This window comes from Ochotona curzoniae, unplaced genomic scaffold (assembly GCF_017591425.1).
Source record: "Ochotona curzoniae isolate NIBS_2020 unplaced genomic scaffold, NIBS_Ocur_1.0 contig_3520, whole genome shotgun sequence".
Taxonomy (NCBI): domain Eukaryota; kingdom Metazoa; phylum Chordata; class Mammalia; order Lagomorpha; family Ochotonidae; genus Ochotona; species Ochotona curzoniae.
In genome coordinates, this window is record NW_024465894.1 from 16276253 (window position 1) to 16290333 (window position 14081).

The 14081-nt window shown below is 47.1% G+C and overlaps 1 protein-coding gene across 1 annotated transcript; it reads left to right on the top strand.

Moving 5' to 3' along the window:
* The first annotated feature begins 10209 nt into the window (after positions 1 to 10209).
* Positions 10210 to 12885, top strand: DEFB127 (defensin beta 127). The gene is made up of 2 exons (XM_040981257.1): positions 10210 to 10258; positions 12626 to 12885. The coding sequence occupies exons 1-2, from the start codon at positions 10210 to 10212 to the stop codon at positions 12883 to 12885; spliced, it is 309 nt and encodes a 102-aa protein (XP_040837191.1).
* Positions 12886 to 14081: the final 1196 nt, after the last annotated feature.

The window sequence follows — 14081 nt, forward strand, 5'->3', positions numbered from 1 at the left end:
CACAAGATGTTCCAGGTCAGGGATGCAGATAAGAGGGAGGCTCCGCACCAGTAGCAGGTACTGCAAGCACCCAAGTCAGCACTGAGAGGGAGAAGCAAGCCGTGCTGTGCCTGAAGCCAGGGGCAGGCCCACACTCGCCCTGCACAGCAATTGTCACAGTGGAGCTTGCTAGACACAAGAGAGATTGCTAAGTCTGGTCTCTGATAGCAAGTTCTCCTCTACTTTTGGTTTGGCCACAGATGGAAGGCTGCATTTTTCTAGTTGTTTTTGCAGTTGTGTGTGATGCAAATGCATCCCATGGAAGGCCTCCATAGTTATTTTGTGAACCCGTCCCATGAAAGGTTCCCATAGTACTTTTCTTTTCTTTCTTTCTTTTTTTTTTTCTTTTACTTTAGTTTCTTTTTTTTTTTTTTTTTTTTTTTTAAAGATTTATTTTTATTATTTTTTCATTGGAAAGGCGGATATACAGAGAGGAGATACAGAGAGGAAGATCTTCCATCCGATGATTCACTCCCCAAGTGAGCCGCAACGGGTCGATACTATGCCGATCCGAAGCCAGGAGCCTCTTCCGGGTCTCCCACGCGGGTGCAGGGTCCCAAAGCTTTGGGCCGTCCTCAACTGCCTTCCCAGGCCACAGGCAGGGAGCTGGAAGGGAAGCGGGGCTGCCGGGATTAGAACCGGCGCCCATATGGGATCCCGGGCGTGCAAGGCGAGGACTTAACCACTTGCGCCACCGCGCCGGGCCCTACTTTAGTTTCTTAAAATACATTTTTGGGCAGGGCGGGGGAGGGGGAGGAAGGCAGATTTGCAGAAAGAGCTTCCATCCACTGGTTCACTCCGCAAGTGGCTACAATGACTGGAGCTGAGCCAATCAGAAGCCAGTAACAAGCTTGCTCTTCCAGGACTGCCATGTGGGCACAGGATCCCAAGGCCATAGGCTGTCCTCTACTGGTTTCCCAGGCCACTAGCAGGGAGCTGGATGGGAGGTGGAACAGCAGGGTCATGAACTGGCATCCATGTGTCGTTCCAGCACTTGGAAGTGGAGGATTAGCCAATTAAACAATGGTACTGTGCCCTCTATAGTCATTTTCTTACTAAACTTGCAGCATAAGCCTTAGAATGCAAGCATAATGACCTAACTTTCTGAAATATGGAACCTAATTTCCAAGCATTAGAAAACCAGAACAAACTAAATTGAATTATGCTCTACTTTGATGTTGTCCAATGTGTCCGCTCTCTGGAAACCCTCGCTCACAACGCCTACCTTTAGCTAGGACGGAAGCAGTGCCAAGAGCTGTACAGTGTGACCTGCACCCTGGGAGATGCCTTTGGGCTCCTGAAAGGCCAAAGATTGAATGCAGAAAACACAGGTGGACGTGTTTTCTGCACAACAGACAAGTTCATAGGCATCAAGAAGGAATCTTTGTCCTTCTTCCCTTGATCCTAGATCCACGTTCCTCTTATCACCACTAATCGGTGCCTCCCACCTGCACTGCTAGGGCACAAATTCTGCCCTGCCGACTTGCTGCAGGATGAATTCACTAGCCTGCTCCTTGGTCCTTCTGCATTCCATTTCCATGCTTGGCAATGACAGTCAATCACATGCTGAAACCCAACTATAACCATTAAGCTACATGCTGGCATCTTGGCAGGTGGCATCTCAGTCCAACCTTCCTTGTTCTTTGCATTAAGACCTCAGTGGATGGCTTTAGTCCCCCAAGCCCCTCCTGTCACTGTCCCACAGGATACTTTGCACTTCAGCCTCACACAGTTATTTGGGGTTGATTTGAAGTCTCCCCCAGTAGTCTGACTTTGGCCTCCACTTACTCTTCTCTGGAAAAAAAAAATCTTTTCTTCTGGAGGACCTTGATGGCCACATTGCTCTTTCCAAAAATAGAACTGCTGTCACTTCTTGCATTCCCTTATCACGGCTCACGCGTCCCACATGCTACAGTGTAGGTATTTACAGTGGCTTCTTCCAGACTGGACATTTGACCATAATAGGAACCGTGTTCTCTTTTTCTTTCTCTTTCATCCTCCACTGCTTTCCCGGGGCCACAAGCAGGGAGTTGGACAGAAAGTGGAGCAGCTGGGACACAAACTGGCGCCTGTATTGGATGCAGTGCTTGGAGATGGAGGATCAGTCAGTTGAGTCTATATATCAGTCCATAAAAGGGGTCCTTGGCGGGGCAGAAGAGGATTTGGGGTGTTACTGGCCTCTTTCCTTAAGTTATTGTGGATGTGCCTCTCTCCAAAGACCTATCCATCACCTGTCTCACACACAGTAGAGGATACTTGAGCAGTGGATTGTTCCAACTGCTTGGACATTGGTGCAAACACCATGTCCAAAGCATGACCATGGTTGGGGACAGCAAAGGGGCAACATAGAAGCAGATTGTGTCAGCAGAGAACAACAGGAGGAAACAGAAACCACACACACACACACACACACACACACACACACACACACACACACTGCTTTAGGATTTGATGTATCTGGGGTCAGTCATGATCTCACCATCACCTCAATCTGACTAGGAATCAGATTTTCCAGCTCTAAGTCCATATTTGTAAACTTGATGACAAGGATTTACTGTCACTCAGGTGCAAAGCAAATATGTCAAAATATATTAAACGTATGGCCAGTACAATAGCAGTTACAGTCCTCACCCTGCATGTGCCAGGATCCCATATGGGTGCCAGTTCTAATCCCAAAGGCTCCACTACCCATTCAGCTCCCTGCTTGTGGCCTGGGAAAGCAGTCGAGGACAACCCAGAGCTTTTGGACCCTGAACTTATGTAGGAGACCCAGAAGAGGCTCTGGGCTCCTGGCTTCTGATCAGCACAGCTCCAGCCATTGCAGCCACTTGGGGAGTGAATCAATGGACGGAAGATCTTCCTCTCTGTCTCTCCTCCTCTCTGTATTTCTGACTTTACAATAAAAATAAATCATTAAATATATATATATACATGTATATGTCAAAAGTAGCTATGGCAAGTTGCTGATTGCAGGCTGAGGAGCCAGAGAAGGCATGTCTCTGCAGCCCAGCACAGGAGACCATGGCCTCTCTGCAGGGGCTGGGGCATTGCAGCTCCTGTTTGACCTGAAGGGAGACTTGTAGCTGTGCACGGAGGCTATGCTACTCCTGACCTGAAGGCAGATATTGCAATGCATGACCCAGGGCTGAGGGTCATGAGTTCTCTCTGAATGACCAGATAAGGCATTAACACCTGCTCGTAGAACTGGCTGTGCTGCATCATCAGGGGTCATCTCAGACACTAGCTCGAAAACATCTGAGAGATACTATCACTTTGGTTATGGTTATGGTTTTGGTTATGGTTATGGTTTTCAGCTCCCTGCTTGTGGCATGGGAAGACAGTTGAGGGTTGCCCAAAGCCTTGGGACCCTGCACCCGCATGGGAGACCCGGAAGAGTTCCAGGCTCCTGGCTTCGGATTGGCTCAGCTCCAGCCCTTGTGGTCACTTGGGGAGTGAACCATTGGATGGAAGATCTTCCTCTCTGTCTCTCCTCCTTTCTGTATATCTGACGTTTCAGTAAAAATAAAGAAATCTTTAAAAAAAAAAGAAATTTCAGCATAGGCTGAAATCTTTCTTTAAATGTGAGCAAGCGTCTGACGGCAATGATGGTGAACACTGCCCCCTAGTGGTAGATGCTTAAATGTTCAGTGACATCATTGGCCTAGCTGGGGGACACATTCCCTGTCAAGGAGACTGGACTTGATTTGGGGTTGTGTTTCTCATGCCAACATTCTGAGAATGCAGCGCACCTGGCAAGCAGCACGTGATGGCCCAACACTGGTTTCTGGCTCCACTTATGGAGGCCATGGGTTGAGTTCCCAGCCCCAGGTATGGGTTACCTCTCTGTCTGTTACGCAGAAACTCACAGATCCCTCTCACACATACACATTTAAGTAATGGAATAAATAACTTAAAAAGATAAAGGAATGCTAACTATGCCAAAGAAAAATTGAAATGTCAAACTAATATTCACAAATAAAGGTACAACTGTTGAAAAAAATACTCTCCTGCCTGCTGTTTTAATTGTTATAAAATATAGCTATAAGATAAATTTTGTGGTTAGAATCAAGATGGCAGAATAGGGTAAAGACACGTTTAAACAGATGGAGAATCATTAGCCAGAGTGAAGCAGAGAGGGTACATTATAGGAAATAGGAGAGGACAGGCTGACAGCAAAGGGGCACCTGGAGACTAATGGACACAGGAAAGCAGCTGGCACAATGTGTGGCATTGCAGTGACAAGATACCCCAGTAGCATTCAGTGAGCAGCGATCTGATCCACCAGCAGCCAGGTAGGAAGGGGAGTTCATCTTGAGTTCAGTAGATGAACCCAAGCAAAGAACTGCCGATACTGCTGATATGTTCGATTCAATTAGGAGCAGAGAGAGAGAGACAGAGCCCACAGATCCCAAGCAGGCAGTGTGGGAACAGGGTGGATTTCATAGCCCAGATCCCACCAGAGCCACGTGGGGCATCATTTTGTGTAGGGAGGCAAATGCTATGGGGCAGGACTGCACATGCGCTAAGCTGAAGGCAAACTCATTTCTGTATCAGTGCATTGCACTGACATGGCATCCAACAGATTCTGCCCAAAATAGATCTGGGTAGCCGCCAGCCTTAACAACCAGCAGATCCACAACTCCATGAGTGGAAAATCAGGCACAATTTTATACAATGTGACAAAGGTTATGAGACATCAGGGACAACAGTGACCTGCACATGTGCTTGTAATGGGAGCAAACTCGCTTCCAGCTCAGTGCATTGCACTGGTCCCACAGGAAAAAATAATACTGACTTTGGCATCCTATGGGTTGAAATAGGTCCATGTGGCCCTCCAACCTAAAAGCCAGTAGGTTCTGGCAAGATCAACACCACCAACAGCCTAGTTATTTAGGACACCTGATGTCTCCCTATCCTGGTAACTGCAAGAACTGGAAGAGGGAGAAACATTGTACAGACAGCGATACAGCCTTAGCAGAGGATCACAGGAGGCAGAGAGCAGTGATTCGTGATTTGGGGCTACAGAGACTGTGGTGAAAGTCTAACACAAGAATCCAGACCTGAAACTCACTAGAGGGAGTGACACAAGTGACTGCAAACAGAGAACTGGGTCCTAATAGCAATAAGTAAAATTGAACTGTAGATCTGTGGGCGAAACAGCTTAGAAACCTGTCCTTAAGGAGAAGAATTTGTTACCCAGAAGTATAATGACCAAGAGCAAAAGAACAGGCAGAGGCACAATAAATATTACTGAAGACTCCCCCACAAAGGAGCAAAAGTCTTTGCCATCCTCAGAGTTAACTGAGGAAGACATCGAGAAAATGGGGGCTACAGAATTCAGAAAGCTCATTGTAAAGCTTCTTATCAATAACGAGAAACACATAAAGCAGGAGTTTAAGGAATTTAAGGACTATGTTACACGGGAAATAGCAACACTGAAACAAAATCAAGCAGAATTATTGGAAACGAAGGATGCAATAGAGCAAATTTAAAATTCAGTGGAAAATCTCAATAATAGAATGAATGAGGCAAAAGAAAGAATCTCAGAATTGGAAGATACTTCTTGTCACAATGGGGAAACCATCAGAAAGCTGGAAGCAGAGCTAGGTCAAGCTAAAAAAAAAAAAAAGAAGAAGAAGAAGAAGAAAAGTGTTCAAGAAATAAGAGATGTTAGCAGGGAGCTGGATAGGGAATGGAGCAGCCAGGACATGAACCGGTCCTGGGCTGGGCTAGGCTGTAGTCCCCATCAGTATGAGCTGGAACTGGGAGTGAGCCAGCCTGGGCCAGGCTACAGCACCCACTGGCAAATGACAAAGTGAGGCAGGCCATGCCAGACTAAGCACAAGTGAGACCTGGGGGAAAGTGGGAGAACCCGGTAGTGGGGCTACAGGGACCTCCCTTACTGGGCTACTATTCCCACTGGTGAGCGTGAGAGCTGGGATTGGGGGCAGACCAGGCTGGGCAGGGCTACAACATTTGTTGACCAGATCCATGCCAAATGTATGCTAGTGGGTACCATTACTTGGCCTGGTCTGGACTGCTTCCTATCTTGGTTCTTGCATTCACCTGCAGAGACTGTACCCTGACAGAGGAGTTGCCAAGCTCCTCCATCAGAACCTCTCCCAATGCCAGATCTTGCTCACACAGTGGGTCCGTGGGACAATCCTACATAGTCCACCTCCTGTTCTAGCCAGAATAATGGCTTTTTCTGACCTGCCCTCACCCATTCTGGTTCTTACTGTTGGTGCTACAGCCCAACCAATCTGGTCCATACCCACACAAAGCTCACACATGACTCAGCAGGGACAGAGACCTAGCCTAGCCCATCCTACACCCACCCTGATTCTCACAATCTCCAGTGGGTGCTGAGTCTACTCCAGTCTTGCATACCCCAGACCCAGTCAACACCCATGCCAAGGGAGACTGCATCCACATCCAGACCAGACCACAGCCCTGACATTGACCCCACACTCACCAGTGGGACCCAAAACCCAGCCAGGCATCCCCTTTGCTCCCCAACCAGGCCTAATCCCAGCCACAGATCTCGCATGTGCTAGTGGTTGTTCTGACCCAGCTTGGCATAGCCTCTCCCCTATCTTGGCCTTTGCCTTTGGATGCTGTAGCCTGGCCTGGCCATCTGGCCCCACCTCCCAACTCTCGCTGGTGGGTGTTGCAACCTGGCCCTGCTCAGTCTGCTCTCATCCTTAGTTCATGCAAACCAGTAATTTTGACAGCCTAGCCTGGCATGACCTGCACTCAAGTCTGGTTTCTGCAGTTGCCAGCGGGCTAAGGTCTGCTCTGTCCCACCAGTCCGCCCTCTTCCACTACCAACTCACACACTTGCTGATGCGCATTGGTGAGTTCCATGGTCACACTTAGCTCAGACCATCACCATCCCAATTCTCAAGCTAACCAACAGGACTTGTAGTTCCATAGGATTGGACCCTTATATCCCCCACAGAATCCAACCCCGGACCTGGTTCTCGTGTGTACTGGTTGGTATCATGGCCCAATCTAATGTGATCCATCCCCTGATCCGACACTCACTGTCAGGTACTGAGATCTAGCCTTGCCAGACAGATCCCTAGCCCTAGCTTGTGTGTGAGCTGGTGTGTGATAGGCAGCCACATTCAATGCTAAAAAGCCCAAACCAGGACTTCCATGTGGACTGGTGTATCATTCTGACCCATAAAGATCTTCCAATCTCTCCCCTCCATACCACCAGATCTCAGTTCCCTCGCTTACCTGCAAGTACAGTGGCCCTGTCATTGGGTGTCTCTCAGAATTCCTCTCCTACACGTACAGTGGCCTTATCCATGGATGTCCCTGGGCAGTAATTCCATACTCCTAAGACCTCAGAGCTTGACGCAAGGTAGCCAGTGGCCCAAGCCTGGCTCTGTTGTCACTCTAGCCTCCCACAAGTGCAGGGTTCCCCCACTGCCTGGTGGCAGTGGATGGTGAGCTAGCATCCCCAGCAGGAACCCTGACCTGGCACTGGTACTCCCAGCCACAGCCACAGCCACAGCCACGAGCCTGGGGGGTCCAGACCACTGCCCACTGCTGCTCAGACTTACCTGGATTCCGTCCATCAACATGGCAGCAGTGGGCAGAGCCATGATTCTGAGCATGGCCAGAGCCGGCCGAGATCTGTCCATAGCGGGGAAGAAATTCTCAGACCTCAGGCTTGGATAAGCCCAGGACTGTCCCCCTGCCTAGCAACAGTAGGTGGGGATCTAGGATCCCCAGCACGAAGCCTGGCCTGGAACAGATACTCCCAGCCACAGCCATGTGGCTGGCTAATCCCTTTCTGTCTTCCTAAACTGGTCTGTTCAAGGTTATTTCACATCAGTAGACTCAAACAATATTGATTCTTTATGTTTGGTGTATTGTAAATCATTTTATAGCATGTAACTTCACTCCTTTCCATTGCTGAGTAGTATTGCATTATATACCTATGCCATATCTTGTTTATCCTTTTATTTTTTTACATTTTTAAAATTTGTATTTGAAAGGCAGATTTACAGAGAGAGAGGTCTTCCATCTGCTGGTTAACTCAACAAATGGCTGCAATGGCTAGAGTTGAGCCAATCTGAAGCCAGCAGCCAGCAGCTTCTTCCAGGTCTGCCACATGGGTATAGAGTCCCAAAGCTTTGGGCCATCCTCTGCTGCTTTCTAAGGCCACAAACAGGAAGTTGGATAGAAAGTAGGGCAGCTGGGACATGAACTGGCATCCACATGACACCATAGTAACACTAGAAATATTCTCCTTCGATCTAACTAATTTGATATCTGATATCCAAAATCCCTCTGAGCACCCCATTCCCCCAGCCTCTATCATCACTATTCTGAATTCAGATTAAGCTCCTTTTTTTTAGATTCCACAAGAGGGAGAGCTCATGATGTTTTTAGTTCTGAATCTGCCTAAGTTCACTTAGCATACTATCTTGCAGGTCCATCTATTTTACTACAAATGGCAGGCTCAAAGCCAAGGAGGGCTGCAGCCAAACCTCCCCCGGGAACAGAGTGTTCCTAAGTCAGAACCCAGGAGGACCTTTAACAAATTAGCAGATCTGTCAACTGAATCCACCCTCAAAATCACCATCCTACAACTCGGCTTCTCTTGAACTTCACGCCCTCCACCCGAACCTTGAACCTCCCCCAAAAGACTTCTGCCCAAGCACAGTTGTTGGATTACTTTTTTTAATTTACCTATTTATATTTTAAAGTCAGAATGACAGAAATTGAGACTGAAACAAGTACACAGACAAACATTGAGATCTTCCACCTGCTGGTTCACTCTCCCCAGTGTTTATGGTGATTGATCGAAGCCAACAATCTAGTACAGCTCCATCTGGGTCTCCCGCATAGGGGTCAGGAATTCAAGTTCCTGAGGCATTCCCTGCTGCCTCCCAGGATGCATGTTAGCAGGAAGCTAGAATTGGAAACAGAGCCAGAAATCAAAACCAGGCACTCTAGTATGGGATGCAGGCATCTAAACATGGCATTATTAACTGCTAGGCCAAATGACTGCCCTAGTGCAGAATTCTTGGGCCCAGCATGATGGCTCAATGGCTAAATCCTCACTTTACAAGCACTGCACTTGGATCACATGCACCAGTTCGTGTCCTGGCTGCTCCACTTCCCATCCAGCTCCCTGCTTGTGGCCTGGGAAAGCAGTAGAGGATGGCCCAAAATTTTGGGACCCTGCATCTGCATGGAAGACCCAAAAGAAGCTCCTGGTTCCTGACTTCAGATTGGCTCAGCTCTGGCCTTATGACCACTTAAAGAGTGAATCATCATATGGAAGGTCTTTCTCTCTGTCTCTCCTTCTCTCTGTAAATTTGCCTTTCCAATAGAAATAAATATTTTCAAATTAATCCTCTCATCCCTCTGGTGGATATACATGAACACAACCTGTGTTAACATGAGCTTGATACTGAATGTATATCAAATGATATCCATGAGTCAAAATTTTGGAAGACATGAGAAAAATCCCTCATCCATGAAGTATGTTTTAGTACTTCGGTTGTTATTGTCTTCTAGTGGTTAATATCTGAAAGAGAGAATAAAATTGTAATAAGACTCCAAACAAAATCGCATGCAAATAGGAAGCAACTTTTGCCTAAGTTCCCCTGGCCCCATAAACATGAACATTGAATGAAGCCTAAACAGCGTAGACTTTATACTCAAGCCATGCTTCATTGTAAAGAATTTTCAACCTTTTCAAATTTGAGCACTTGGATCAGATCTACCTAAATGATATCTTTCTTCCCAAACATAAAATAGAACCACTTGGTTACTTTTCTAGGAATTCCTCTTGTTGGATTTGGGGGTTTGTGTTTTCAAATTGCATTATTCAACCCAAGAGGTGAGCTCATGTCTACCAGCAGCACAGTCTTCTGACCAGCAGTTTGCGACCTCGGAAATGCCGTCAGTGGCAATGGAATGGTACATGCTGTGTCTGTGAATTCCCAGTGGGGGTAAAGCAGGTGACCTCCAATTTCCCGTGTCCGCCCACTTGAGGAAAAGCCCATAATTCAGAAGTCTGGGGGCACACTTCACATCATGCCACCTGTTGCGGTTGAGTGCATAAAACTCCAAGTATCTGAAGAAAGCGACACAGCGTGTTGCTCATTGGACCAAGAGCCTTGGCTGCCACTGCCTTTGGCTATGAACCTCTTCCTGATCATTGCAATTCTGCTGTTCCAGAACCCCACAGGTAACCAAGAGCTTTCTAAGGGCTCACTCACATTGGCAATGGGATGGAGTACTTCCAAGAACCCAGAGAATCTCCTGATCCAAAGCAGGGAAAGACAGAGACCTAGGAATAGCTGACGTCTATCCAAATTCATCAGAATTCCCTCTTTCCAAGGCTTTCTGTCATGATGGTATCTTTTACATATAAGTACTCAAGGGGACATGCGCTGTAGCACAGGCAGTTAAGCTGCTGCTTGGAACCTGCATGCCATATTGCAGGGTCCATTCAAGTCCCAATTATCCTGCTTCCAATTCAACTTCCTGAGAATGCACCTGGAATGGCAGCAAAGTATGGCCTAAGCACCTGAGTTTCTGCCACTCACATGTGAGACCTACTTGAAGTTCCAGGCTTCTGGCTTCATCCTGGTTCTAGCCCTATTGTTGTAGGCAACTGGGGAGTAGATCAGTAGATGGAAGACTTCTCTCTCTCTCTCTCTCTCTCTCTCTCTCTCTCTCACACACACACACACACACACAATCTCTCCCCTCTATCTCTATATCTATCTCTCCCTTCATCCTTCACCTTCTCCACTATCTTTTTTATAAAATATACATTTATTTAAAAGTCAGATTTACAGAGAGAAGACAGAGACAGAGAGAAATCTTCCATCCACTGGCTCACTCCCCAAATGGCCACAATGGCTAGAGCTGAGCCAATCTGAAGCCAAGAGCAAGGAGCTTCTTCTAGGTCTCCCATGTTTGTGAACTTAAGCCATCCTCTGGTGCTTTCCCAGGCCAAAAGCAGGGCACTGGATGGGAAGTGGAGCAGCCAGGACATGAACAGATGCCCATATGAAACTGAAGATTTTAGCCACTAAGCCATCGCACTGGGCCTGGAAGGATCATCTTTCTTTCTTTGTTGAAAGATTTATCCATTTTTATTGGAAAGGCAGATATACAGAAAGGAGGAGAGACAAAAAGGAAGATCTTCCATATGATGATTCACTCCCCAAGTGGCCGCAATAGCTGGAGCTGAGACAATCCAAAGCCAGGAACCTAGAGATTCTTTCTGGGTCTACCACGCAGGTGCAGGGTCCCAAGGCTTTGAACCATTCTCGACTGCTTTCCCAGGCCACAAGCAGAGAGCTGGATGGGAAATGGGGCCGCCAGGATTAGAACCAGTGCCCATATGGGATCCTGGCACGTGCAAGGCTAAGACTTTAGCCACTAAGTTACCACACCGGGCCCAAGAATCATCTTTGTTTTTGATTTTCATCTTCTGGGGCCTAGTGCAATAGCTTACAAAATCAGAAGCCAAAAACTGAACATCTGAATTCTTAGGTGGCTGAAAGTATTAAGGATCAGTGAGGGAAAAACATAGAATAAGATAAGAAAAAGTCACAGACTGGCCTTATAGAAATTCTTGCTTCCAGGGGTAGTGGGAGAGTGAGAAGTTACAGAGAGATAAAACAGTTTCCAGAATGACAAGGACACCCAGGAGCCAAAGAAAGTTATACATTGGCAGAAGAGCCCAATGTTGGGAATAGGCAGGGAGGAGGATTACTGAAGGGGAAAAGACATGACTAGATAACAAGTAAATAATTCTTTTTTTAATTATTTATTTTTATTTGCTTGATCAACGGGGGTGGGAGGAAAAAGAATCTTCCACCTGCTGGTTTATTCTTCAAATGCCTGCAACAGCCAGAGATGATCTATATAGAGACTGGAAAGTCAGAACTCAAGGCGACTCGCCCACATAGGTGACAGGGATCTGAGTTCTTGAGACTGGTGATGCCCACCCCACCCCCAGGGAGCACATTGGCTGAAAGCTGCAATCAGAAGTGGAGCTGGCACTGAACCCCCAGGAATGCTGAGATGTGGGCATCCCAATCAACATCTTAACCAGTGTGCCCAGTACCCACTCCAAGAAAAGCCGTTTGAGATTGTGAGCATGGGTATGATGAACCCAAGAGCATAGCTTGACCCAATCTTAAAGACACAGTAAAACTGTAATGCCATCTGGGCATCAGAGGCAAGTTGGTAGTCAGGAAATTCAGCCCTGGTGACAGGATGGAGGCCAACTTGTTGGGTGAGGCTCCAACTGGAGCACATTTGCACATCCCAGAGTGAAAGATTCAGCTCCTCTGTTGTCTCAGACAAAGGCTGATATTCTTGGCAGGGTCCAGCTGATGGTGGGAGCTGGCCTAAAATCTAGGAAGAGCCACAGTGTGAGTCCTTCAGTTAAACACCTGAGGTCCACTTTGTTGGAAAATTCTCTTTGGGATCGTAGAGAAATGAGCCCTGTAGATACCTGATATCCTCAATCCCACAAATAAGAAGTCAGTATCCCCCCACAGATAGATATGCTTTTTTTTTTTCCTGAGTACAGAAACAAAACAGAAACCGAAGAAATGCTGGGATGAATACGTCCAGGGATACTGCAGGAAGATCTGCAAGGTGACTGAGATACGCGAGGTCCTTTGCGAAAATGGCAGATACTGTTGCCTGAATATCAAGGATGTGAAAGCGCGGAAGATAATCACAGTGCCACCCAGACCAAAGCCCAAAACCCCCTCATATACTGTTTCTCAAGAAGAATACCCAATAGAGGAAAATGCTCTCATTCCCACTACAAATTCTAGCACATAAAGCAAGTGCAACATTCCAGCCTATCCCAATAAACTAAGGTTGACAAAATTCCCATCTTCTTTCTGGTTTCTTGAGCCTCAGAATGACCCTGAAACAGATCCCAATAAAGCTCATTGCTTGTTCTCTGACTCATTTGTTCTTTAATCAGAGCTTGAGCACTCAACTCACTATCTGCCAGGTAATGAGTAGAGAAAGACAATGTCCTTGGAAAGGGGGTATAGCCAATGCTCAGGATGGGGGTGGGGAAGAAGCTGTGTTGTAGAGCCAGTGGAATAAGAAACCCAGAAAAAAAAAAATGAGTGAAATTCAGGAGAGCTGGATTGGACGTGAGGCAGCTGGGACACAAAACAGTGCCCACGTGGGATGCCAGTGCTTGGAGGTGGAGGATTAGCCAGTTGAATCATCGTATTGGGTCCAATATGTAGCATTTCAACAGATGACAGTAAGGAAGGCAATGCGAGTGAACAGAGTGACAACAACAAGCAAGAGACAGAATCCTTCCAGAAGCTCTCGGTACACTCAAAGCTGAAGCGTGGACAATTCTGATTTCCTGACCTCTCATGAATAATCCTGCACAAGATGAGTAGGATTTCAGTAGGGCAGAGCTGCATAAGGTAAAGGAGACATAAATAAATAATTCCATCAGAGGGAGTTAGAGACTATTGAACTAAACTTGCGATACAGTCAGAACTGATGATCAGGTGCCCGGTGAGAAGCCAACAGTGCATGAAGCTACCAACATCCAGGAACTGGTGTACAGAATCTCTCTAATGAAATAGAAATTAAATCCTTCCTGCAATGGTGCCAACTCTTACTTTCTTCCATCTGGTCAACCAGCTTCTCCTTCCCTCTTTCCAAAAGCCCCTGACATCACTACCATTCCGTACCCCGGTTGCTTTCCTTCCCCTTTATCGTGCCCACATTCAGAGTCATCGTCCCCAGACCTGAGAAAGACAATCTGTACTCAGAACTGTGACATGAGAGACCGTCTCCCCTTTTTGCTCAAAACAAGAGTGCCAGGTTGTTGGACAATGCCTCCTCATGTAGTTAGGACCAATGTTCTGTGCTCCATAAAATGAGATCAGACCATCTCAACCACAAATTGGATCAGTGCTGGCCAGGCAAGGCAGTGCAGGCAGTCCTGGGAAAGCCTTTCAGTCATCAGTCCTTACAGAGACCCTGGGCAGGCCACCTGC